This window comes from Equus asinus, chromosome 6, assembly GCF_041296235.1.
Source record: "Equus asinus isolate D_3611 breed Donkey chromosome 6, EquAss-T2T_v2, whole genome shotgun sequence".
Taxonomy (NCBI): Eukaryota; Metazoa; Chordata; class Mammalia; order Perissodactyla; family Equidae; genus Equus; species Equus asinus.
The window spans coordinates 71541769-71568297 of record NC_091795.1 but is presented as its reverse complement, the minus strand read 5'-3'; the positions used below and the strand labels follow the sequence as shown (position 1 = coordinate 71568297).

Genomic DNA, 26529 nt, shown 5'->3' with positions numbered 1-26529 from the left:
TAAAATGACAGTGAAAAATTCCATTTAAAAATATTAAGTCAATTTTAAAATATCTTAAATAATTCAAATATTAAAAATTAATGAAACAAAAAAGGCACAACATCAACAAAATTAATGTGTCTAAAACTCTGCTTTTTGGTAGTTCCAGTTTCCTAATTTAAGTCAATATTTTGTTTCAAAGGCTGCAACTATCTAGCTCCATCCAGTTTTAATTTCTATTGCTTCCTAGAACTCTGCTCCAGATAGGCTGTTACGTGAACAGCGAACCGCAACAGCAGCAGCAACAACACAAGAGTGTCACTTACATGTTAGGAAGTGTGCTAAGTGCATTAGGCGCATTTATTATTATTCCTGCTTTAGACTAGACAACTGTAGAGACCTAGATCACAGAGCCAGTAAGCAGCAGAGCTGGGCTTTCATTCTCCAGAATCCTCACTCTTCACCCTTCTGCAATTCAGCCTTTAGGGACTCTCAACAATCGGGAGGAGGTCCATGGATGTGCTTGGGAAGGGTCCCTAATTATACATAAAATTTGTGTATGTGCTTAGACTATTTTATGGAGGAAACGGTCAGTGGTTTTAATTAGAATATCAAGAGTTCTGTATAAAATCCTCCAAAACTTAAGAAGCACTGTGAATGTCCTCTAAGAACATTCTCCCTCTAAGAATCAATATTAAACACCAAACATGTTCATGGTCATTATCTTTGTCCCTTTGATCACACCAGTCTCCTCCACTAGAGTAACACTACGCCTCCCCCACTCCCATTCAGCTCTGCCTGTCCTGACATACTTGAGAGCCAAGGTCAGGGTCCAAATCAGGTTTTTCAATCACGAAGTCTCTGCTTACTCCTCCTATCCATATCTGAGTTCCTGCGTAATGCATTACTGATTTTTGCACGCTACTGCTTTATGATACCATGTAACACTTCCTATGTATGTATTCCTATCTCTCTTAATAGCTTTTAAATTTTCTGTATTTCTTTTGTATTCTAGCTCAGAGCCTATGCATAATGCCAAGAAGAGCTGCACAAAATAATATATCTGAACTGAAATAAAATACATTTAGAAACTGGCTGATACCTATTTCAATTTAAATATGTCTGTCTAATGAATGAATTATGTTTCCCAATAAATAACACAATGCCAATAGGGGGAAAGTAACATTATACTACAGCTTTCTGATTAAGTGTTCACTTGAACCTTTATCAAATTTAGGTTTTATTTTATAAATTTTCTTGGTGCAAAGACCATGTTTTTCAATAAATTTTTAGTATTTCTGAATGCTTAAATTCAATTAAAAGAAATACAGCATTTCTGACTTCACAGATTTTATGAGTATGATGTGAACCACAGCACTTTACAGCCTATTTATATCCCACCATGAAGCAAAATATTAATACTGATAGTTTATGTAATCCGATGAGAGTTCATGGATGCCAAACAGTGTTCTACACTTTATCGGTTCTCTTTCATTTAACGGTGACAACCCTTAAAGTAGGTACTATTACAGAGAGATACAACCCTATAAAGTAGGTATTATTACAGAGAAGTAAAGTACTTACGTAACGTCACATAGCAGGTTGGCAGAGGCAGGATTTAAATATAGAGAGACTGACTCTGGGGCCTGGCTCTAGGGATTGTATAGATACACTATAACCAACATAATTTCATAAAGGAATTAACTAATGTTACTGCTTACTAAAGATGAAGCTTAAAATGAGCATTAAAAATACATACAGAATCACAATCACACCCACAAAATGCCTAAGAACCAACGGGGAAAAGAAACCACCACCAAGCTCATTGCTTACTGTGATCTTTCCCTTGCCCGGGAGAAGTGCAAACACTTGCTTGAGGGGTCACAGGCATGAGAGCTTGGCGAATTGCTTTTTCCCAGCTCTGTGCTACATCGAGTCCAACTCCAGAGGCAGCAAGAACAGGATTGTGAGAGCTGTCCCCATTGTTCTCACCAACAAAGTATACCATAGTATCAGTGATAATTTCAAAACAGTGTGGGTTGCTGCCTTGTGAAATGTTTGTGAAATCTTGTGGCGAAGATATGCGGAGAATTTCTGAAAGTGGAATTTCCTGAAGTAAAAAATTAAGCATTGGAAAATATGAATACATCTTTGTTATTTTCAAATTCACTAAATCAAATACATGCATTTCTAATCAATGCCATGAAGATGAACACAAGTATGTGGCACAGGGAACACACAGTCAAGTCTTATGATAGTATCCGCCTTGAATGATGTGCATGTCCAGCAATGCCAGAGGCAGAGCATAGAGTCTAATAACTAAGCCAGTGATTAAAGTCTGAAGCAGGTTATTAGAATGCAAAGAAGGAGAGGATTTAGGAGGGCAACTGCCACTATATCCAACACTTGTCACTTTCCAACTGTCATTAAATCAACTCAACAGCTACTTCTCTACTGGCTGCTGTCTGCAAGATAGAACCCCAAAGTATGAAGCAGAAATAACAGCAACAAAAGGAGAATGGCAGTATAGGTTGTTTAAGCACTCTATTCTGGTTCCGTCCATTGGGGTAAACTGTAACAGTCATTTATGTTTAGTCCACTTTCTAAGGCAAAAACCTATTTTAAAAAACCCAACTCAAAGCTCAAAGCAAGTCATTAGTTTCTTTTCTCTTTCTTACTCATACAATTGCTACATTTACAATCTTATTTGGTATCAGTCTATGACGTGGTGAGATGTAGAGCAATGCCAAGCAAAGAATGCTATACAAAGGAGACAGAGCCAAAAGAAGCATTTGGGAACTGGGGCCTGAGTTACAATGGAAGGTGAGAGAAACAGCAAATACCACGTTGGCCTCTTCTGGACAGGCAATAATCATGGGACTTTCTTAACGGTCTAATCTAAATCACAGTGCCCAGAAAGAATGCAGCATCAACCAGACAGGCAGGTTAAAAACAAAGAAACATACAATGAAAAACTACCTTTGGTGGGAGGGCTGTTACAGAGGGTGAAAAGGAGGGGTGGGGGACAGTTGCTTCAACAAAGAACTTAGTACTTCTATAAACCATATCAGGCAGAGTTGTAGTAGGTATATTCCAATATAACAACCAATGGATATTATTTAGATACATTCAGAAAACATACAATATTTTAATATACATGTTTTTTAAAATGTGAAATCTGTACCTTATAATACTTTGATCCAGATTCGTTTTGAAACAATGTTAGACATTTGCTGTCAAGTCTCCAATAATGCCTTTTTCTCTATAAAACAAAGAGCATAAAACTGTAAGTTTCAAAAATAATGACTCCTTTAAAGTATCTGTACTTTCGTTTTCCTATCATTTTTATTCATAAATCTGTACTTTTGAATAAGCTTAAAATTCATGAGGTTCAAAACTCTGAAAATATAAAAGGGATATATAATGAAAAGTAGACTCCCATCATCACTCATCCTACTCCTACTCTTATGCTAGGCAAGCAATGTTATTAGATTTTGGGGAATCATTTTAGAGAATTTAATGCATGCACATGCAAAATACATATGCATCTCACACACACACATCGATATATGATTTACCTTTGGACTAAATTTCTAAAGGTTGGCTCGCTAGGTCAAAAGATATGTGCACAAGTAATTTTGCTTGACTGTGTTAAATTATCCTACACAAGATTTGAGCCAATCTATAGTCTTATCAGCAACACGAGAATGCCTATTCACTCACACCTTTACTAATGCAGTATGTTGTTAAACTTTTTGACCTTTGCTACACTAATAAATAAAAACTGGTATTTCAGTGAAATTTTAAATTATTTTTTATTTATTTTTTTTGGTGAGGAGATTCACCCTGAGCTAGCATCCATTGCCAATCCTCCTCCTTTTTGGCTTGAAGATGATTAGCCCTGAGCTAACATCTGTGCCCATCTTCCTCCATTCTGTTTGTGGGATGCCTCCACAGCATGGCTGATGAGTGGAGTAGTTCCACGTCCAGGATCCAAACTCACCAACCCAGCCACCAAAGCAGAGTGCACAGAACTTTAACCATTCAGCCATGGGGCCAGCCCCCTAAATTGTACTTTTTATTAAAAACAAGATCAAGCTCGCATGTTTAAGAGTCATTTGTATTTCCTAGTCTGTGAACAGTCTTCACCCTTTTTTTGCCCATTTTTCTATTATGTTGTCATTTTCTTATCAATTTATTGATACTCTTTACACACAATTGAATTAATCCTTGTTTAGAATGAGTTGATCCAGTTTATCATTTGTCTTTGCTTTTGTTTTTTGCCATGTAGAATTTTTTTTCATGTCTTTAAATTATTTTTTAAAATTAAGACTTTACTTTTTTAGAGCAGTTTTAGGTTCACAGCAAAACTGAGGAGAAGGTACAGATTTCCTACATACCCCCTGACCCTGTACATGCATAGCCTATCCCATTATCAATATCCTCCATCAGAGTGGTACATTTGGTACAACTGATGAACCTATATTGACACATCATAATCACAAAAGTCTGCAGTTTACATTACGGTTCACTCTTGGTGCTGTACATTCTACGTATTTGCACAAATGCACAGTGACATCTTTCCATCATTATGGTATCATATAGAGTATTTTCACTGCCCTAAAAATCCTGTATTCGATCTATTCATCCCTACCTGTCCCCGTCCCCTAACCACTGATCTTTTTACTGTCTCCATAAGTTTTGCATTTTCCAGAATATCATATAGTTGGAATCACACAGTATGTAGTCTTTTCAGACTAGCTTCTTTCACTTAGTAATTTTAAAATGCCTCTATGTTTTTTCATGGCTTGATAGCTCACTGCTTTTTAGTGCAAAGTAATATGTCATTATCTGGACGTGCCATAGTTTATTTATCCATTCACCTACTGAAGGACATCTTGGTTGCTTCCAAGTTTTGGCAATTATGAATAAAGATGCTATAAACCTCCATATGCAGGTTTGTGTGGATGTAAGTTTTCATCTCCTTTGGGTAAATATCAAGGAGTGTAATTGCTGGATCATATTACTGTAAGATCAGGTTTAGTTTTTTAAGAAACCACCAAACTGTCTTCCAAAGTGGCTGTACCATTTTGCATTCCTACCAGCAATGAATGAAGATTCCTATTGCTCTACATCCTCATCAGCATTTGATGTTGTCAGCATTCTGAATTTTGGCCATTTTAATAGGTCTGTGGTGGTATCTTATTGTTGTTTTAATTTGCATTTCCCTGATGAAATATAATATGGAGCATCTTTTCAAATGCTTATTTGCCCTCTGTGTATCTTCTTTGGTGAGGTATGTATTAAGATCTTCGGTCCATTTTTTAATTCGGTTGTTTGTTTTCTTACTGTTCAGTTTTAAGAGTTCTTTGTATATAGTGAATAATAGTCTTTTATCAGATGTCTCTTTTGCAAATATTTTCTCACAGTCTGTGGCTTTTCTTCTCATTCTCTTGACACTGTCTTTTGTAGAGCATAAGTTTTTAATTGTAATCAAGTCCAGCTTATCAATTATTTCTTTCATGGATAGTGCATTTGGTGTTATATCCCCAGATCCTTTTTGAATCTATACTGCTCTACCAGTTTGTAAAGACAATACATTAAATATTCTGCCTTTTAAAAATTCTTACAAATGTGACTACAGTTTCAGTGTACTATAATTGTTAGTCTTAGTACATATCTCATTTTGATTTAAAAAATGCACAAAACAAAGAAAGAGAGTTTCACTATCACATTAAAACGTCTGTAATTACTGACCAGGGTGTCTCTGCTGGTGTAATGGACCATCCACCCTTCCTTCACCATCGTACTGCTCTTCCTCTTTGTGTGCTTGATGGACTGTACGACCCTCATTAGCGGAATATTATTGCTTGTTGATGGACTAAAAAATATTTAAAATTTATGATAAATATTGGTAGTTTCAATTTTTAAAAATCATACAAATACTGCAAGCTCTTCAAGCCATTTTTAACACAACTGAGCTAAAATCTTTAAAATATCTTAGGAACACAAACAATGGCTCAAGAAGAAAATAAATTATTCTGGTTATGATGACACAAGTTGATTTATGAAAGATTAGGATAATACTCTAAGTCCACATTATTTGTCATGAATATTTTCTGGAGGGTCACAAAACATAAGCAAGCAACAGAGCAGAAAGCATCCTCCCCAACTGGAAGATCTGGAGGCTGGGAGAGGGTCTCATTTGGAATTGTTGTTGAGAATCTTCCCGTCCTAGGCAGCATGATAAATCAGTAAATTCATATCAAAGCAAAAGGCAAGAACAGTCATGTGCTGCAAAGTGACGTTTCAATCAATAATAGACAGCGTATATGAAAGTGGTCCCATAAGATTAGTGCTGTATAGCCTAGGTGTGTAGTAGGCTATATACCACACTCTATGATGCTCGCACAATGTTGAAGCTGCTTAATAATGCATTTCCCAGAATGCATCCGTGTCATTAAGATGTGATGTATGACTGTACACCCATACCCAAATTCACATGCTCAAATGTCAAATTCCATTGTTCGTAGTGTTAGCAAAAAGTACTTCTAGAATAAAATGTTGAAAGAAAAATGATTTACAGATATTAAGAAGATACAAAAAACAATGTAATTATTCAAATCAGATAATATTGAAACATGGGTCAGTAACAGTGCAGCTGGAAAAGAAGAGCAATTTGGGGTGGGAGTTGCGAAAAATACATTGTTTTACAATATGAGTCTCAGACAGTTAAATACTTTCCCTTAAATTATGAAGCATTTATGATTAGGAAACTAGCTAAGTTTTGTTATTCTCCAAATTGGGTAAACATTAAGTTTTAATTAATAATGACAATAGTAATAATAGCTGTAATTTAATGATAAGTCAAACTGAATAAATGATGATTTAGCCATGTGAGATTGATAAATGATCCATTTTCTCTAAATGCCTCTTGTGAAAAACAAAACCTGCCAATACATTAACATTTTATTACAAGGTAGTACATACCATAGGACTGTATATACAAAAACTGAATTTCTATAAACACAGAGGGATATTTCAGTTCTATAATCCAATAGCATTTTTACAAAGTACTAATAGATTAATTGTGGTAATATGAAAATTGCCCTAAATTCGTTACCATTATCTTTGTGCAACAACTTCAGTCATATATTCCTACTGGTATTTCTAACACCAAGTAATCTGCCTGTGTAAAGAAAGTGGTTGTTTTAACTGATAGTTCAATTCTGGCACCTTGTGGTGGCTGCTCCACTGCTAGATATTATATCTAAATTATTTTAAATAAAGCATTTTTCTCTTTAAGAAAACAAAGATTCTCATATTTCCCATCTTGAATGGATGGCAAGAGTGATATAATTTATTTCAGGTATAAATACTGTGGTGCATATAAAAGAGTTAGCCACAATTTAGAGTTTAAATTGAACTCTAGGTTGCACTTAGAGAGATGTGGCTTTTTCTTTCCTAATGGAGCCCCTGGACTAACCCTGCATTTGGAAGTAGCTTGCAATACATACACCTGTGTTACCTGATTGTTTTAACAGCTTCTTCATCTCTTTCCACATCAAGATCAGACGGATCCAGGAAGAACATTTTATCTTCTGGGGGAGATGGTTCTTCTATGTCATCCAAGCCCCGACTACCATCACTGTTCATGTCACTACTGTCAATATCCATTGGTATATCTGTATCTGTTCCCAGACTGGAAGGTTCTGGCAAAGTTTTAAATGAATTTCAGAGTTTTATATTACTGGGATACCAATACATCTAAACTTAGAGACAGTATATTAAATGTGAAAAAAAGTTCTAAAACTCTTAAAACGAAAATACAGGAAAATATCCTTATGATTCAGGATAAAGAAATTTCTTAAGGAAGATAAAAAAATGCACAAACCATAAGGCATAATTAAGTTTATTACATTAGAATTTTAAGTTTCTATACGGCAAAACATACTAGAAGCAAAGTAAAAGATTAGCCACCACTATTATACTTTGACTGATTTTCCACAAGAAAATTCAATGGGGAAAGAATAGTCTTTTCAACAAATGGTGCTGGACAACTGGATATCTACATCCAAAAAAAGTGAAATTGGACCCCTTCCTTAAATCAAATACAAAAATTAACTCAAAGTGGATCACAAAGCTAAATGTAAGGGCTAACCCTATAAAACTCTTAGAAGAAAACATAGGAGTAAACCTTTGTGACCTTGGATTAGGCAAACCCTTCTGAGATACACCACCAAAAAAGTAAGTGACAGAAGAAAAAATAATTTGGACTTCATCAAAATTAAATACTTCTGTGCTGCAAACAATAACTCAAGAAAGTGAAAAGACAACCCACAAAATGGGAGAAAGTATTCTGCAAATCATATATCAAATAAAGGACTTGTGTCCAGAATATTTAAAGAACTCTTACAATTCAATAATAAAAAGATAACTCAGTTAAATGGGTGAAGAACCAGAACAGATATTTCTCCAAAGCAGATGTAAAAACGGCTAATAAGTACATGAAAAGATGTGCAATATCAATTAGCCATCAGGGAAATGCAAATCAAAACCACAATGAGGTATCACTTCATACTCACTAGAATGGCAACAATCCAAAGACAGACACTAACAAGTGGTGGCGACGATGTAGAGAAATTAGAATCCTCACACACTGCTGGTGGGAATGTAAAATGGTACAGCTGCTTTGGAAAACAGTTTGGCAGTCTTCAAAATGTTAAACACAAGGTTACTATATGACTCAACAATTCCACTACCAGGTATCTACCAAGTGAAATGAAAACACACATCCACAGAAGCTGTACTCAAGTGTTCAGAGCAGCGTTATTCATAACAGCTCCAAAGTGGATAGAACTCAAATGTCCACTGAGTGATTGGATAAATAAAATGTGATACAGTCATGTAATGGAATATTATTTGTCAATAATAAAGAATAAAGTATTGATACATGTTACAACATGGATGAACCCTGAAAATATGATGCTATGTGAAAGAAATATTATGCTATGTGAAAGAAACCAGTCACGAAAGACTACATATTATAAGATCCCATTTATATGAAATGTCTAGAATAGAGAAACCCATAGAGATAGAAAGTTGCTTAGTAGTTGCCAGGGGCTAGTGGGCAAGAATGGGTGGGGAGTGACTACTAATGGGTATGGAGTTTCTTTTCAGGGTAATGAAAATGTTCCAACATTAGATTGTAGTGATGGCTGCATAACTTTGAATAAATTAATGGGTGAATTGTAAGGTATGCAAATTACATCTCAGTAAAGCTGCTTAAAAAATGATAAGCCACCAACTGAGAGAAGGTATTTGTATCACAAGTAACTGACAAAGAATTAGTAGGTAGATTTATCTACAACTCCTGCTAATCAGTAACAACAAATAAACAGAAAAATGGACAGACATGTGCATAAGCAATTTACAGGGGCAAAAAACCTAAATAACCAATAAACATGTGAAAGATGCTCATCAAACTCATTAGTATACAGATCCGTGCATATTAAAATAAATAGTACTTCATACCCATTTGTCAAAAGGTAGAAAAGCACAATACACGAACTATAAATCTATAAAAGACTTCAATCACAGAGAAACACTGCATTAATTCAGATTAACTGAAACGAGAAAAGCAATCATGCTCTGTCAATGGTGTTAAACAGCAACTACAGAAAATAAAATGTTAAACTGTTAAAGAGTTTAATTTCCATTCCTGTGCTTTTCTTCCTACGGAACTACTTACATTCAATTTTTATCAGTTATGTAAATGTTAAAGAAAAATTATGCTGAGGGGGGCCGGCCCCGTGGCTGAGTGGTTAAGTTCGCGCGCTCCGCTGCGGCAGCCCAGGGTTTGGATCCTGGGCACAGACATGGCACTGCTCATCAGGTCACGTTGAGGCGGCGTCCCACATGCCACAACTAGAAGGATCCACAACTAAGATATACAACCATGTACGGGGGGGTTTGGGGAGATAAAGCAGAAAAAAAAAGATTGGCAACAGTTGTTAGCTCAGGTGCCAATCTTTAAAAAAAAAAGACCCTATTAAAAAAAAATAATGCTGAAAAGTTTAGTCATTACTCCTTTCTTCCAAAAAAGGTAATGACTTCTATTAATATAATCTTGAAAAGAGAAAAAAAAATGGCAAAAAAGGGAAAATGTTTAATGATTATTTGACAGAGAAAGAGAGAGTGAGGCAGTACAATGTGTTCTGACGACTATGGACTACGAAGCCAGACAACATGGGTTCAAATCCCAGCTCTACCACTTACCGGCTCTATTTCTTGGGCAAGTTATTTATTGTCTTTGTTCTTAAGTTTATTCATCTGTAAGTACTTATTTCAAAGGGTTGTTCTTAGGCTTAAATGCCAATAAATGTAAAGAGTTTAGAACGTGCCTAGTATACAGTAAGCAGTCAATAAATATTTGAACTATGAAATAGTTCTAGAGACAACAGCAGGGTTTTAATATAACTCCTTTTATGTCTAAAGATGAAAAAGGATAAGCAGCACTACCAGCTGTTTTAGACTACCAGGTGATAGGTGGATAAAGGAAAGATGAGAAGGCATAATTACTAACAAAAGTGTACCATTACTTATTTCTGTATTTTGCTTGATTATTAAATCAGACAAAAAAGTCAAAGAAACAAAGTAAACAAAATAAAGTATGCAAATATAACCTCATACAAAGATAATACACAAAAGAATTGAGACCTTTTCTGATCTTTTATGGAAATTAAGAAAAAGAATTTTACCTCCATTGAAAGTCACCTCTCCAAGGCAGTCTCTTGGTACTTTTGATGCACAGCGCTTATGGCAGTTAAATTTACAATCTAAAATAAAACATTCAGATTATTAATTTATGTAAAAAGTCAGGCAGTAACAGACCTGGTTAAAGACTTTCTTTAAATCACCCACAAATAGAGTATTATTAGTAATGAGGATACCAATGATGATGATGATAAAATAATAAAGTTTTCCTCTACTAAGAACTCAGGTCTTGCACTAAAGTTCTGGTTTCAAATTCTGATGCCACCTCTTAATAGTTGTTTAACCCCTCAGGGCTCAGTTTCTTTATCTGTAAAGAAAAGTTAATACTATTTGTATAACATTTTGCCAAAATGTTGCTGGCAGCTCGGTTTCCTTTCCTTACCTCACATTCATCTTTCTCATCCCCCTTAAGAGTTTCTCAGGCTGATTAAATTCCCTTCCAATATATGTCAAGCACTTACTTTCAATTCCTAATTATTAGGACCTGGTGGCATATGCAGAAAAGAGACTGAGATTCCACAACCATTTATTAGAAATTAGTAAGGGCTTTCCCATACAACCTTGTGAGGAAGGACTGAGCTTCTCATGCACAAGGTCTCCCACTTGCACATAATGGTTCTCTGCAGCTTACGAGAACCTCAGAGTTGATAGTAAAGCTGATCAGTGTCAGTTACAAGCTGTTCACTACTACTAAGTAACTCAGTGGTTCTCGAACTGTGGTTTCCAGACCAGCAGCATCAGCATCATTTGAGAACCTGTTGGAAATGCAAATTCTTGAGTCCCACCCCAGACCTACTACATCAGCAACTCTGAGAGGGGGGCTGTGAAATGTGTGTTTTAGTAACTTCTTTAGGTGACAGTAAAATTGAGACCCACTGCCATAACTACTGTCTAACAGCAGTCTGAAATACATCTACTGGCAATAACTGGGTAAAAATCATTTCAAGTCCTGATTCAGAATGATTTTGTAACCCTTGTGATTCAAGAAAATTCTGGGTATTATGCCAATAGAATAGGGAAACGGTCCTTATAAGAAAAAGCCCCATGACATTAATAATTTGGTGCATGATAAAACTTACATTATATTAACACTGTTTTTTTAAATGATAGGCCCTAGAAAAATTCATATATGATATTACTATCTTGCATATATCTTAAAAAACTGATTTGGTTTTTTATCTCATGAGGTTTGCGAACTGTGAAAATAACAAGGTTTCCATTTTCCCTTTGAAAATGTAGAGCCAAATTTGTGGCCCACCTGCAGCAGGTATGTAGATTCTAATGGCAGGCATTTTTATTTCGTTTTATTCCTACCCACGTTTTTATTAATTTGTTTATGGCTTCTTATATTTTATATTTGCTTTCAAGCTGCGTTGAGCTTTTAATATAAGAAAGTAGAAAATAAACAGACGAATGAATGGATGAATAGCTCTTTTTGGAATTGTATGTTTTCTCAAATGATCCAGCATAACTGTTTTACCTTAACTAATTATTTTTTTCTTTCTTCCTTAGCTTGACAAAAGAATGAGAATCATGGCTACTTTACTTTTTAAGTATCTTAATTCATATGACAAAAATACAGGACTCACTAAAGTAAATTATGACTTTTTGACTGATAACTAAAATAGCTTAGCTATAAAGAAATATAACCTGCTACTCTCTGAACCAATATAAGCACAAAACATTATTCTTTTAGAGTTCTAAGAAGTTAAACTAATAACCCAGTGGCAGAGTTAAGTGGCTTTATTTCAAAATTCATTAATCTACATATTTATTTTAGTTCCTCTACAAAATATTGTACTTTTCTGCATATGGTTTTGGAACGTTCCGTTCTGTTCAGCAGAGGAGCATTATTTACTATCTTTACTAAGATTACATGTTGGCTAGAATTTGTACATCTGTTATTAATGTTCTTTCCCCAAACATTCCTTACTGGCTTCTTGCCAATACATTTTAGTGTTGATATTTTAAAGTATTAATTTATATATTAACTCATATTCAAAAGTAAGCTGTTGAAATAAAATTTCGACATTTAATTATGCTTGTCTGATGGTTATTCAATACCTGACAACAACCTGTCTTCTATTTGATGTTCTCCCACGTTGCCATATATTGCAAAGGAAAGCTTTTCCTTCTAACATATTCAAGTTAAATTTATACACAATTATTTGACTCTGTATTGTAAACAGCATTTATTGTTGCAAAGACCTCAACTCTAATGTTTTATTTAGATAAAACTGGATAACTCAACTCCATAAATACTTCTACTATATAAAAAAGTATGGTACCAAGAACTGTTAAAAAAATTACATGAAAAATAAGTACATAAGATTACCGACAGACTACTTATACCTTATCCTGGCTCAATGACTAATAACATTTAAACTCTTTATTTTGGTTTTTACTCTGTTGTATAGCATTGTGATGTAGAGAAGATGAGAAGATAAGAGACAAAACGATAAAAGCATAATAACATTATATGACTGTAAGAAAAAAAATATTTCATCACTCTATTAAAAACCTGGTTCATTAAGAGATGTTTTTGGAACACCATGATAGTGTTCTGAGTTAGTATCCAAACATGAGTGGTCCCCATTATAATTCCAGTGGCTTCTACTATAGACTACCTATTTCAGTGTGATTATTCTCCAGAATGACAGTTACTGTACAGCTCTCTTAGCTACATAATTAAAAATAAAAACATCAAAACTATCATAATATGTTTACGTGTGTGTGTATGAATATTTAATGGAAAGAGAAAAGCATTATTTTCTATTTTGATAGTATCTGGCCCTGGAATCAGAAATAGTTGAGCTCAAATATCAGCTTACCTGCCTACTAACTATTCCATATTGGCAAGTGTTAGGCAGCCATACCTCACAGATCTAAATTCTAAGTTTTCACATGTTTATATTCTAATTTTTCTTTAGCATAGTTCCTAGTACCTAGTACACATACTGCAGACAGTAGCAGCTGTTAATAAATACCCATGTATATTTTCTTTCTTTTTTAAATTAACACCTAAGAGATCAATTTCTTTGCTTAACACTTCCAAAACATAAATATTTTAAACTTATATTTGCTAACAAAGACAGAAATGAATTTTACATAAGAAAACACCCTACTGGAATCCTACCTTTACACTGCATTCCTTGGCGAAAGAGGCCTTTCAGTAACCGCTTGCAGTACTGACATATTGTGGGACGAGTGTAAGAGTGAACAGCAAACGTGTGTGGAACTTTTACTCTGCACATTACCATCTTTTCCATCCAGATTGGGCGACCACTCCAAGAAGGAATTCTCTTACTTGGTTCTTGGTGAACATGTGACTAAAACAGAAGTAATTTCCATAAGTAGAAGTCAATATTAAAAACAAAGTATTAAAAGCAAGGCTTGACCACAAAAGTCACTTACTTCAAACACTAAAGCCAAAAATTTAAAAATGTGGATCTCAGCAGTTTCCTCTGGAAGATTAACTTACCAACTCTTGAATGAGAAAAGTGCAGAATTTTTTGCTATTATTTATGCTTTAAAAAGGCAGAAGATAGTTTCATCCTCACATACGTATTCACTGATTAACTATTATTCGCCAGGCACATAAGGCATTTTACAAATAAAAAACAGAAGCCTTAAAACGAATTCATAACAGATGTCCAAATCCCTTCAAAAACTTTACCAAGGAATTAATCACAGGAAAAGTAAATAAATCAGAAAGTGTTATTGCTGCTCAGGTTGAATTACTGAACACAATGTCTGAATATACTTCGAAACAAGTCTCATTAGTTTTTCAAATTTATTTTAATACTAAAATATGTATGTAAAAATTTAAATCTAATTAATGATGATAATATAAAATAATGGCAGATAGAAAACTAACTAAAACAACTTCAGCCCCAGTAATTATGCTTTAAGAAGTTCCCTGATATTTTAAGTAATTGCTACTTATTTGGGCTTTTCCCCACAAGTGAACAAAAAGAAAAATTAAAGATAGCCTTAATTAAAAAATTTTGCGTAACCTGATGGATGAGTGGATTTTTCTTTTCTTTTCTTTTGATGAGGAAGATTGGCCCTGAACCAACATCTGTTGCCAATCTTCCTCTTTTTGCTTGAGGAAGAATGTCCCTGAGCCAACATCTGTACCAATCCTCCTCTATTTTGTATGTGGGACGCAGCCAGAGCTTGGTTTGATGAGTGGTGCGCAGGTCTGCGCCCAGGATACGGATATGTGAATGCCAGGCCGCCGAAGTGAGGCATGCAAACGCAACGACTACTCCACCAGGCCAGCCCCTGGATTTTTCTAACTATGGCCCTTTCCATATATATGAGGGAAATAAACATATCAAATTATAAGCCAGTTCAATGTGGCCCATCCCATTCATTTAACATTCACTGATTATTATAGGCCAGACTTATACTACGTATTGAAGATACAAAAATTAATAAAGTATAGTCCATGTTCTCCAGCACAAAATTCAAATACATAACTACCATCTAGATGTATTACAGATCTTGTTGTAGCTGCTTGCATCTTCACTGCCAGAACTGAGGTCCTGAGACCTTTCACGTGCCTTCTATAATTAGTAATGTCCGTAACTCAGAGAAGCTGTCATTCTACATTGACATGTTCAACCAATAGAAGCAAAAGAAGCCAGAAGAAACCAGGAGACAGAGAACTGTAACGGAGTTGTGAGGGGAGGAGGGGAAAAAAAGACTTTTTGAAGAAAGTAGAAAGAAGGAAAAGAAGAAAAAAGAAAAGGACAGACGAATGGAGGAGAGCACTATAAAAAGAACAGTTTTTCACTAATGTCTAGCCTGAAATTTTCTAAAACAAATTATGAAGCAGTCATTTAAGAAAAGTACAAAAAGAATGTTAAAACCCAAACCAAACTTGCATGCTTCAGCTATGTAAGGTGTCCTAGTCTGGCGCACCCTTCCTCCATGCTGCCATGTACAGGGCACCTTCAGCAAAAGGAACAACACAGTGCTTCTGCAAAGCTAATAAAGAAGCCAGTGGGAACTAGAAACAGATGTTTTAGGCCTTTGTTCATCCCTGGCTCCCTATTTTAGTGGTGACTCAACGCACTGCTTCTCCTGCTTCTACTTCTACCACTTTTGGTTTGTCTCAAGTTCAAAACATACAAAATGGACTAAGACTGATTCAGTCAGTCATCGTCAAATACATAGGATATCCCTGTAAGGAAGAACTTTCCTAACGGATCTCTCCATATGTCAATAGCCAGTCAGTGACTGCCTTTTGTGAGGTCCTGATGAGACTGGGGTATTAGGAACATGGTACAGAGCATGTGTGCAAGGAAATACTCAGGACTGTGGTTGTAGGAGCCACCTAATTTTTTATGTCCAGTACAAGTAGTTATTTATGTTATTATTCCTATTTTTGAATATGAAACAGCAAGCTCAAAGGGATTAATATTACCAAGAGCTAGTACCAAATCAAGACTTGGACCTAGGTCTTCTACACGGCAGTCCAGAGATTCTTAACCTTTTTCCCATCTCAACACACCTGGGCAGACGCTTCCATCTCACCAGTGACAGTGGTTTGCCACTACATGGAGTGAGGAAGGCAAGAAAGGTGCAGCAGACTCAATCAGAATTTGGAGGAAGGAGGCTGTTGGTAGAATTACCTAGAGCATTTGGTTAAAATGGGACCACTGAGATTAGAGTAACTAGAATTGAGTCAAAGTGCTTCTCTTACCTTGCTTTAATGACCCCTATTTACAAATTACTGCTTAGCTTAAGTTCTTATTTCTTTCTTATTAATCCGTAACCAAAACTTTTCTAAAAGTAATCTGATTATTTCTACAGCATGGGTTTAAACTAACATTTGTTGAAGTAATTGCTCACAAAAACTTTGTAACAACATTGCCAACTCTCAATTATATATAATAATAAAGGCATTTAAAGGGGGCAATTCCCCAATTATACATACATATCTGACTTTGGAATATCATTCGGTGAAAGAAATATCTCCACTTTTTCTAAATGTAAACTTAGATCCAACAATTTCTTTCTACCTTGATTCTGTCCTGTCTTGGCCCCTCCGGAAATGTACTGCAAGGATCATTTTTCTCTCTCATCTCCAAATAGCCATCATTCAATTCTGGTTTCACTAATCTCAGTGGTCCCATTTAAAACAAAATTCAATGAGCAGTCTATTTTCTTCTGCCCCTCCATCTCTTTACTTGATTCCCTTTATTGACTTCATACACTGTAACAGAAACTGCCTTCTTACTGTCATCTGTAAACGACGACAATCTCAGAGTCAGATTCAAAGGTTTCTATTCCCAACTGGCCTTTTTTCCAGCTTATCTCAGTTATCATTGAAGTTTAATATCTTGACTCCTTAGAAACTTTGCTTCCTCATTCCTTATCTATGAAATCAGGATAATAGCTATACCTTCCAGGACTGAGGTGAGGATTCCATGGGAAAAGGCAAGTAAAGCCCCCAGCATGAAGCCTGGTACATGAGAACCTAAGAGGTTCTTACTCTGCAGCCACTTGGAGTTAGCTGTCCTCTAACCTTGGCTCAGATTTGAGGTTGCTCTCATCTCCTAATTGCTATCTCCTCCATGCTTTTAGAGTGTCCTCTTTTCCCACTCTTCTTTCCCTCTGATTTTCTTCCATGAGCTCACCTCTTACTGTACTTCCTTCCTTTCTGAAACTGCATGCTTGGACTGACAAAAGTAACCTTCTTGAGAGACATTCCACTCCACAATTTCTACTTGTTCTAAAACACTGCACAGTCTAACCAATTCAAACATGTCACTCTACGTCTTATACTTCCCTAAGGAACTTTCATCTTCAGGATTAAATATAAACTTAGGAATTAAAACATAACGCCTCAATCATCTGCTCTGTCCTGCTACTTCCTAATCTAGTATTACTCAGTTGGGGATAGCTGGCATACGAACATCATTTGTGCAGCTCCTACAGCAATATATCTCTACCCTATAGTCTCCATGCCCAGCTAAGTTCCCTGTGCAGTTCAGTGTATAAAATGCACTAATTTTTCTATTACCAGTCTTTCCTCAAACTCTTGCATATGTTTCTAATAACTCTTAGCACTCAATTCCTTATACCATAGCACTCTTCTCCTACTTCAAAAATCTCACACTAGGGCTAAGCAATATGGAAATACGGGATTTCTGTGAAAGAATTTCAGAAGTTTTTACTCTGCTGCATCAGATTAGCAAAATCTTGTGACTAGAGTGTCAGACAACAGCCCAAAGGCTTGATTTTGCCATTAATTTACAGAAGACCAAAGAGGTTACAGAAACAATTAACTGGCAAAACGACTTCCATCCACAGACTGCAATCTTAAATACTATTACATGAACAAGGGAGTTATTTCTTCCTTGATCTATTACCTTTACCCTTGAAGGGTACAATATATTAGGAAAAGTCAATGATCTAAAAATAATCAGATCTGGATTTCATTCTAATATCGCTTACTGATTTGCTTTGTGACTTGAGTCAAGTCACTAGAGCATTCTGAGTCTCAACTGTCTCACTGTATACAGATCTACTGATAGATCTCACCAGGTATTGTGCTGGGCAGGGTGGGGCACACAAAGACAAGAGCACTCTCTTCACTAAACAGATCATAAACTCCTGGAGGACAACCTAGCAGACAAACACTGTGATATTAGGTAGGATGCTATACACACCACTAGGGAGGACTGAAAAGCACTATGGCATTCAAAAGATAAAATAACTTCCAGGTAAGGGGAAAAATCAGGAAAGGTAGTTGTTAAGCGAGATCTGGAAAAGGCATGTAGGGAGAACACCAACAAGAACAAAGATTGGGGAACGAGGGTGTGTTCAAGGAATGTTAAATAGTAGATTGTCAGAAACATAGAATATACAAAGGTTTCCATCTGGGGAGTGATATAATCAGAGTTAATTAAGCTGTAGTGGAATAAGATAATCTGGCTGTAGTGTATAAAATGTGGTACGGAGACCAGGAGTTGGGATACTGGTTAGGAGGCTAATGCAGTGGGGAAGTGATGATGTGACCTCATGGTATACAAAATGCAATTCATTACTATTGGTAAGCCCTGTTCCCACTAATACATTCTAACTTACTTAAGCGTAGGAGTGTTACCATTCTTTAGTATATAACTTATGTTCTAGGATGATATCATATATCCTGTAGAAACACAGGGAATACGAAGTAAAATGCCCTTCTATTACCTTAGAACACATACCTCTTCATTGGGAAGGGGTACATATTCAGTCTGTAGGGGTCTTGGAACTGAAAGGCCAGGTCCTGGCAGAGATACATTTGACAGACGTCTCTTTCTTACTCCACTACAGTTATTGGGAATCTTGAAGGCACATCGTTTATGATAATTTAATCCACAGCCTAAATATATTTTAAAACATAAAACAATAAGTAGATTTAAAAAAACTTTACTATATAAGTGTGTTACATAAAAAACAGGAGCTTCTTTTATTTAATCTATTTTCTCTAGCAGCAACTGATACCCTAATTGAGAACCCAGATGACAGGCTAAGTGCAAGCTAACAAATTCAAGAAAAAGAGGAAATATATAGAAAGGTTTAAAGTTAGCTAGAGTGGTGGTTCTTGAAGTGTGGTCCCAAAGGCATCATCAGAGAATTTGTTAGAAATGTAAAGTATTGGGCTTCACCCTAGACCTACTGAATCAGAAACTCTGGGGATGAAGCCAAGCAAAGTATGTTTTAACAGGTCCTCAAGGTAATTCTGATACATGGTAAAGTGTGAAAAACACTGGCTTTGAGGCACTTCAGCAAACTGTGGACTATGTACCAAATCCCTCCCATGATGTGAAAACTATATGGAATTCAAATTTTAGTGTTCATAAATAATTTTATTGGAAGACAGCATGCTCACTTGTTTACATCTTTTCTATGGCTACTTTCACACCACAACAGCAGAGTTTAGTTGGGACAGAGACTATAATATGACCAGCAAAACTTAAAAAAATTTACTCTCTGGCCCTTTAAGGAAAAAATTTATTGACCCTCCACCTTAAAGGATGGTTTCTTCATCAGAAACATGCACCTGCATTCTACCCCCAGTAATTCTAATTCAGGACAACTTTACTGCTGCATGTAAAAGACTAATGTTTTAAAAAGATAATTTAAAAAGATAATAAGATAAAAAGTTAATATTTATTGAGCCACTACTTTGTGCCAGGTATTTTACCCATATAACTTAACTATTTACTCTTCATGAAACCAGTGAGGTAGAGTACATTTTACAGACAGAGAAAATGATCCTCAGAGAGGCCTAGTTTAAGTTGACCTTATTCTTTCATTGATGATTAGAGAATGGAAATATGAAATTCTATTTCAAATGATACAAAAATTTAGAACACATACCTTCACATTTCAGTCCCTGACGTACCAATCCCCAGAGCATCTCACCACAATAATCACAAAAGGTAGGAGCTTTGTAAGAATGTACATAGAGAGTATGTGGACGAATCTGGAAGTCTTCTACCGTGGCCAAAGCTTTTAAAAAAGAAAAGTTTTTTTTAAAAAAACCCTTATATTTGTAATTGTGATGAGATTAAGAACGGTGACCATGTTTGCTTATGTCAAAACACAGAGTATCGTTTTTTCTCTGAAAGTTTCATCTGATCATAAAAATAAATTATTTTCAGCATTTAATACTATGGTTTTTAAACTCTATTTTAGGAAGTTCATCAGCTTCAAATAATTTGAGCTACAAAAGTAGGTCTGTAGGTACATATTTCAACCTCCAAAAGCATTTTCTCAAAGTGATAAGATTGCATATAGTTGTTGGGTCTGTTTTAAATTAAAAACTATTTAACTTACAATACACTGGAAAACAGAACACTAAAGACAAAAACAAAAAACACCCCATAAAACTTGGAACTTACCCTCAATTTATAGCAATGTTTCTGTGGTAAATGCACTGAGTTCTAACTTAAGATCCCAGCATATGCACTCTGTCTGTTCTCTATAGTCCTAGTGGTTAGGAAAAAGAGACCCCTCCCTCTGTGAGAAACTGAACAGAAGACACATCCATCAGCAGACATCCTCTCACCTAACCTGCAAGTCATTAGTGGATATTCCTGTGGCTGACGAAGGGTCCGTATCAAAGAAGGAATGGATATGAGCATGATCTCCAGGGAGGACAGGGAGTGAAGCCTTTGAGTGAAGAGGAAGTTAAGGATTGGGACGTGTATAGACGTTTGGGGTTGTGGTGTAGAAGATGAGTGATCAGTGTAAGGGCTAGATGAATGAGAAAGATCAGGGACTAACAAGAAAAGGTGATGGTCAGAGAGGATATCAATACGCTCCAAAGAAGAATCTGGAAGGGGAAAAAATGATGGCAGAACTGGACTCTTGGCTAGCTTTCCTTCTCTTCCTACCCTCTCCCCCTTACCCTCTCCTCCTCCTTTACTTCCTGCCAAACAAGAAGTTTTGCAGGCCTACTATATGCATTCTTTGTTCCTTTATACTCCTCACTAACAATCCTGCCCACCTGCTGCTGGATGAGATCAGAAACAGCAGGAGCTAAGGAACAATGAATGGCAAGACTGGGTGAGGAGGGGAAAGGCGAGAGGTAAGAAAATGCCCACTGAGTACAGAAAGGGAGGGAGCATTATTGAGGTCATGGAAATGAACAGTACTGCAGTTTCCTCTTCCACATCTTCATTACTTCTTCTTCTCTGATTTTCTTTTCTGAACCCCAATTCTCTTCTATGCTCTTCACAGAAACAGGGAAAAGGGAGCAGAATTTCAGTGTAATTGTTTTATCTCTTGACTCAAAGAAGAGTATATTCCTCTTCCAGTTCAACTGATAATTCCCTTAGCTTAGTAACATTCAAACAAGGAATGCAGGGCTTATTTTCCTACTTTCTCATCTGTGATATAACCTGCCTGAAAGTAAAAATCACATAGTAACCAATATTATAGATGAAAGAAGTGAGCAACTATAATACAAAACCTAAGTATAAGTGAACTTGGCATTTAGTACAAAAAATAAGTCTCGGTGAAAAAAAAGGCAACAAAATTTTAAAAAGCTATTTACTTACCTGAAAGAACAACTTCTACTAGGTCTCCTTCATGTATTTCATCTGCTGAGGTAATCAGCTGCAAAATATTTTCTGAGCTCATATCATGGCGAAAGAGAAGAATTTTGTCATACATGCCAAAGAATCCACACTCTGGAAACTGCAGGAAAACAGTCCTTTATCAGTATACCCTTAGCTTTCTATTTTTATAAGTAAATGCTAAATCTTATGAAAAAAATGTAAGTGTAGTAATAATCTAAAAGATCTACCACATACTCAAGCATTCTGGTTAACTTTCAAGTTCAAAAATAGAGAAGTAAACAAATATAAATAATCACTGATTATCTTAAAACACGTCTCTTGGAAATATAAGATTTCTTTATTCAGTTATTGACGGAGAAAATAATCTTGAACTCACGTTACTCTATCTTACATATAGCCTGAGAGGGAAGCAGTCTTTCCTGTCCTCTAGAACAGAGCTTCCTATATGGTTAGCTACTAGCCACATGCAGTTATTTAAATTTAAGTTAATTTAAATGAAATTAAAAGCTTAGTTCCTCAGTCACACTAACCACATTACATGTGCTCAATCGCCAACTCAGCTTCTGGCTACCATTCTGGACAGTGCAGATATAGAACACTTCCATCATCACAGTAAATTCTATTGACTAGTGCTGGTAGAAGATCAATTCCTAAGCTACAGTCACAAGAGTACCAATTTCAACATTTTTGCCCAATGCACCTACAGCCTCTAGCATCTATCTAATATTTTCTTTAACCTACTCACTGTAATTACAAACAGATGATTCTTTACAGTACCTTTCTTTTTAAAAACCCTCTGGCCAGAGTAGGAGACTTGGAGATCTGTTCACATATACCCTATGCACATTATTTCAGGGCTTCCACATTTTGCGATTACAGTGCTGAGACACTTTGGGGATTAGTACACCAAGGACTAAAATATGAAAGGTATGAGTTCTAAAATTTTTTATAGTTATAATAAAGTTATTTAAGAGAAAATTTTAAGGACTTGCCTTACAAAATAACTATTTAATTTTAAAATCAATCAAAAAATAAGACCATCTTCTAAACTACCAGTGCCTTGGGAAATGCCGCTCTAGATATTTCAAATTTCTTTAGGTAATCTCATAATTGTATACTTTCACTGACTTATTTTGGCTCATTATAGAATATCCTGTAATGAACTATATAGCATGTCACTGACCTGCACTGAATGGCCTGATATGTACCAGTAAAACTAAACTGTAATGGCATTTGTTACCGGCATGTTGCTGAGGACAGGGTGCACCCATTTCATAGGGTAGCACTTCTTTGTGAGGACTCATAAAAGAGATTTCTCTGGTTGGTTTTTATAATACGAATGATTTGATCATGTAACTAATCATGTTTTCTTGTTTACTCTGCCCACTGGAAAAACCAAAGCCAAATATGTAACCCACTTCTAGCATAAGTCTAGGGTCTTAAGGCAGGTGTTTTAGGCGCAGATACCAACCTAGCTTTATCTTATTTTCTGACCTTAATTTTCCCATTAAAAATTCTTGTATATACTGTAAATCTCTAAAAGGTCTCAAATGTTTTTTGAAAAGGTTAAATTTTTTAAAATGGTAAACAATGACTTAGAAATTTAAGAGTTTATTTGTATTTTTTTTAACCTGAGTAAATGATGGAAAAGTAGAAATATTTAGAATTTTTATAATACTCATTCTCCTTTCAATTACTTGAGTTACCAATAATGTTTCTAAAACTTCACAATATGCTTTAAAAATATATCCAACCGGTAACAGAATTTTCAATCGAAAAGATAAGTAAAAACATAATCGAAAAATTATTTTTATCAAATTTCAATTTGAATTTTTAAATTTTATTAAATTTTATTAAGTTATTACTGAATTCAAATACATCAAATGAGGAGTAAAACATCCCCATAACTTAGCTGCAACAATTCTTAATGATTAATAAAAATGGATTCCACATTCCATCCTTATAAAAATAAAATCTCTAACAAAATATTTTTATGAACAAAATTCATTTTAAAAATTTGCATTTTTTGCATGTCTTCTAACTGCAGAGCATTGGCCCCAAGGTTTGTACAGGTAAAACAGTCCTTGCCTTCCAGGAGCTTAAATCTAGCAGGAAGATGGAAATAAAACAAATATTATTGAACATGATAAGGGAAATGCCAAAAATAAAAAATAAAATTTTAGAAGAGAGAATAAAAAACTTTAACTGGGAAGGCAGTTTCCTGTTATATTCCTGAATAAAGTGATATTCAAGCAGAATCCTAAAAAGAGAAGCAAGGTTTTCATAGGCAGAAAGTGAAAGAGAAAGTGTAAAGGGCATCGTTGAGAAAATACAAAGTAAACGGGAGAAGGTAAGTAGACCCCGGTGACTGAAGAAGGAAGTGGAGGAGGGCTGGGTAGAAAGAGACAAAAACAGACAAACTTGACATCAGTTGAGCTGGGTTCAAGCTTTGCCACCTACTAACCATAACACCTTAGATAGGCTCCTTAACCTCTGCACTCACTTTCTTGTCTACAAATTAGGAATAACAGGAACATTGGCTTTAGAGGGTTCTTGTGAAAATTAAATTACTTGATGGCTATAAAACACTCTACACTGTGATTGATAAATACTAGTGGTTTATATTATTCTGCATCCAAAGGGGAGAGATAAAGGGTCCCAGAGCAAGGCAGTAACACGAACAAATCTGTATTTTAAAAAGCTAATGCTGATGGCACTGTGTAGCAAGGACTGGAAGACACCAGAGCAAACTCCTGAGGGAGGCTGAAGGAATTCATCAGGAAAGAGGTATGAGGGTCTGGATTACGCAGTAAGATGGAAGCAAGACAACAAGGAACTATCTTTGATGAATTATATGGATCATTAATACTGTTTTGACCAAACAAGAAGTCCCAATAACTAAAGAACTAAATGAACACATCAATGAGAAAAGAAAAACATTAAAATAATTATGGCTTAGAAAAAATACATATAAAATAATCTTCTTGATAAACACATGACCTAATGAATTCATACTGACATTATTAAGAGACTAAAGAGCTAGTAAAAAGAATTATAGGGAGTATCAAGAATATTTATTTAAAATAAGCATTTGTGTACCAGGCTGGAAAGCCTTCAGTGATGATGACAAAGTAATTTTCTTGACTAGCAAATGTTTACAGACTAGATTTACCTATATGGTTGAGGAATTACAGAGCTCCAAGGGAGGGATAAATGTAATAACTAGGCTGTGAAAAAAAGATTTCTGCTCTTCATGATTATGATTTATAGGTGTGTTTGGTAGAATATGGAGGAACTATCTGAAAGCGAGATTCAGCACAAAACGAAGTAACAGAAAATACGGCCTAAAAAAAGCAAGAGAGAGTATTAAACATTGCCACTGAACATCAGGGAAACACTGTGACCGAGCCTTAAGACATTATGAAGTCTTGGGGCATGGGTATATTAAACATCTAAAAAGAACAAACAAGGAAACAAATCATGAGCACATACTTTAAAAGATCTAAACAATTACTGAGAAAAAAATCCAAAAAGAAACACAAAACAAAATCCTGTTAATAATGATTTGAATACACAGGGATTGATTGTTTATGATTTTTAAAATTCAGAAATTAGATTTTCAAGCAGGAATGAATTCTAAGTTAATGTTTCAACTCTGGCCACAAACTAGAATCACCTGTGGAGCTTAGAACAAAAGATGCTAAGGCTCTCTTCCCAAATTTATGGTTAAGCTGTGGGGAATAGGACATGAACACCTGAATTTCAAATTTACTTTTATATTATTCAATGTATTCATTATATATACTCTTCTTAACAAATAGACTTTAGGGCCAGCCCGGTGGTGCAGTGGTTAAGTGCACACGTTCTGCTTCTTGGCAACCCGGGATTCGCCGGTTAGGATCCTGGGTGCAGACATGGCACCGCTTGGCAAGCCATGCTGTTGTAGGCGTCCCACATATAAAGTAGAGGAAGACGGGCACGGATGTTAGCTCAGGGCCAAGCTTCCTCAGCAAAAAAGAGGAGGACTGGCAGTAGTTAGCTCAGAGCTAATCTTCCTCAAAAAAAAAAAAAAAGTTTTAAGAATAGTTTTAGAGTTACAGAAAAACTGAGACAATAGTACAGAGTTCTCAAACACCCCATACCCAGTTTCCCCTATTATTAACATCTTACATTACTATGGTACATTTATTGCAATTAATGAACTAATATTGGTACATTATTATTAACTAGAGTCCACATTTTACTCAGATTTCCTTAGTTTTTCCCAATGTCCTTTTTCTGTCCCAGGATCCCATCCAGGATACCACACTGCCTTTAACTGTCATGTTTCCTTGGGTCCCTTTTGGCTGTGAGTTTCTGAGACTTTGCTGGGTTTTCATAACCTTGACTGTTTTGAGGAATACTGTTCAGGTATTTTGTAGGATGTCCCACTACTGAAATCTGTCTGATATTTTTCTCATGATCAGACTGGAGTTATGGATTTTGGGGAAGAAGACCACAGAGCTAAAGTGCCATTCTCATCACATCATTATCAAATGTACCTACCATCAACATGATTTATCACTGTTGATGTTGACCTTGATCATCTGGCCGAGGGAGTGTTTGTCAAGTTTCTTCACTGCAAAGCTACCCTCCTCTCCCCGCAATACCACACTCTTTGGAAGCAAGTCACTATGCTTAGCCC

General features: G+C 35.7%; 1 protein-coding gene across 3 annotated transcripts in view; it reads right to left on the bottom strand.

The window, feature by feature from the left end:
• Positions 1 to 26529, bottom strand: part of PRKD3 (protein kinase D3) — an 83052-nt gene that overhangs the window by 23566 nt on the left and 32957 nt on the right. For all 3 annotated transcript variants that reach the window (XM_044772240.2, XM_044772239.2, XM_070512248.1), the window contains 9 exons: positions 21825 to 21963; positions 20140 to 20271; positions 18981 to 19138; positions 13892 to 14084; positions 10740 to 10817; positions 7508 to 7691; positions 5737 to 5860; positions 3164 to 3241; positions 1813 to 2089 (listed from right to left, as the gene is read on the bottom strand). In XM_044772240.2, the coding sequence (XP_044628175.1) occupies positions 1813 to 2089; positions 3164 to 3241; positions 5737 to 5860; positions 7508 to 7691; positions 10740 to 10817; positions 13892 to 14084; positions 18981 to 19138; positions 20140 to 20271; positions 21825 to 21963 (1363 nt within the window). The remainder of the gene's footprint in view (positions 1 to 1812; positions 2090 to 3163; positions 3242 to 5736; positions 5861 to 7507; positions 7692 to 10739; positions 10818 to 13891; positions 14085 to 18980; positions 19139 to 20139; positions 20272 to 21824; positions 21964 to 26529) is intronic.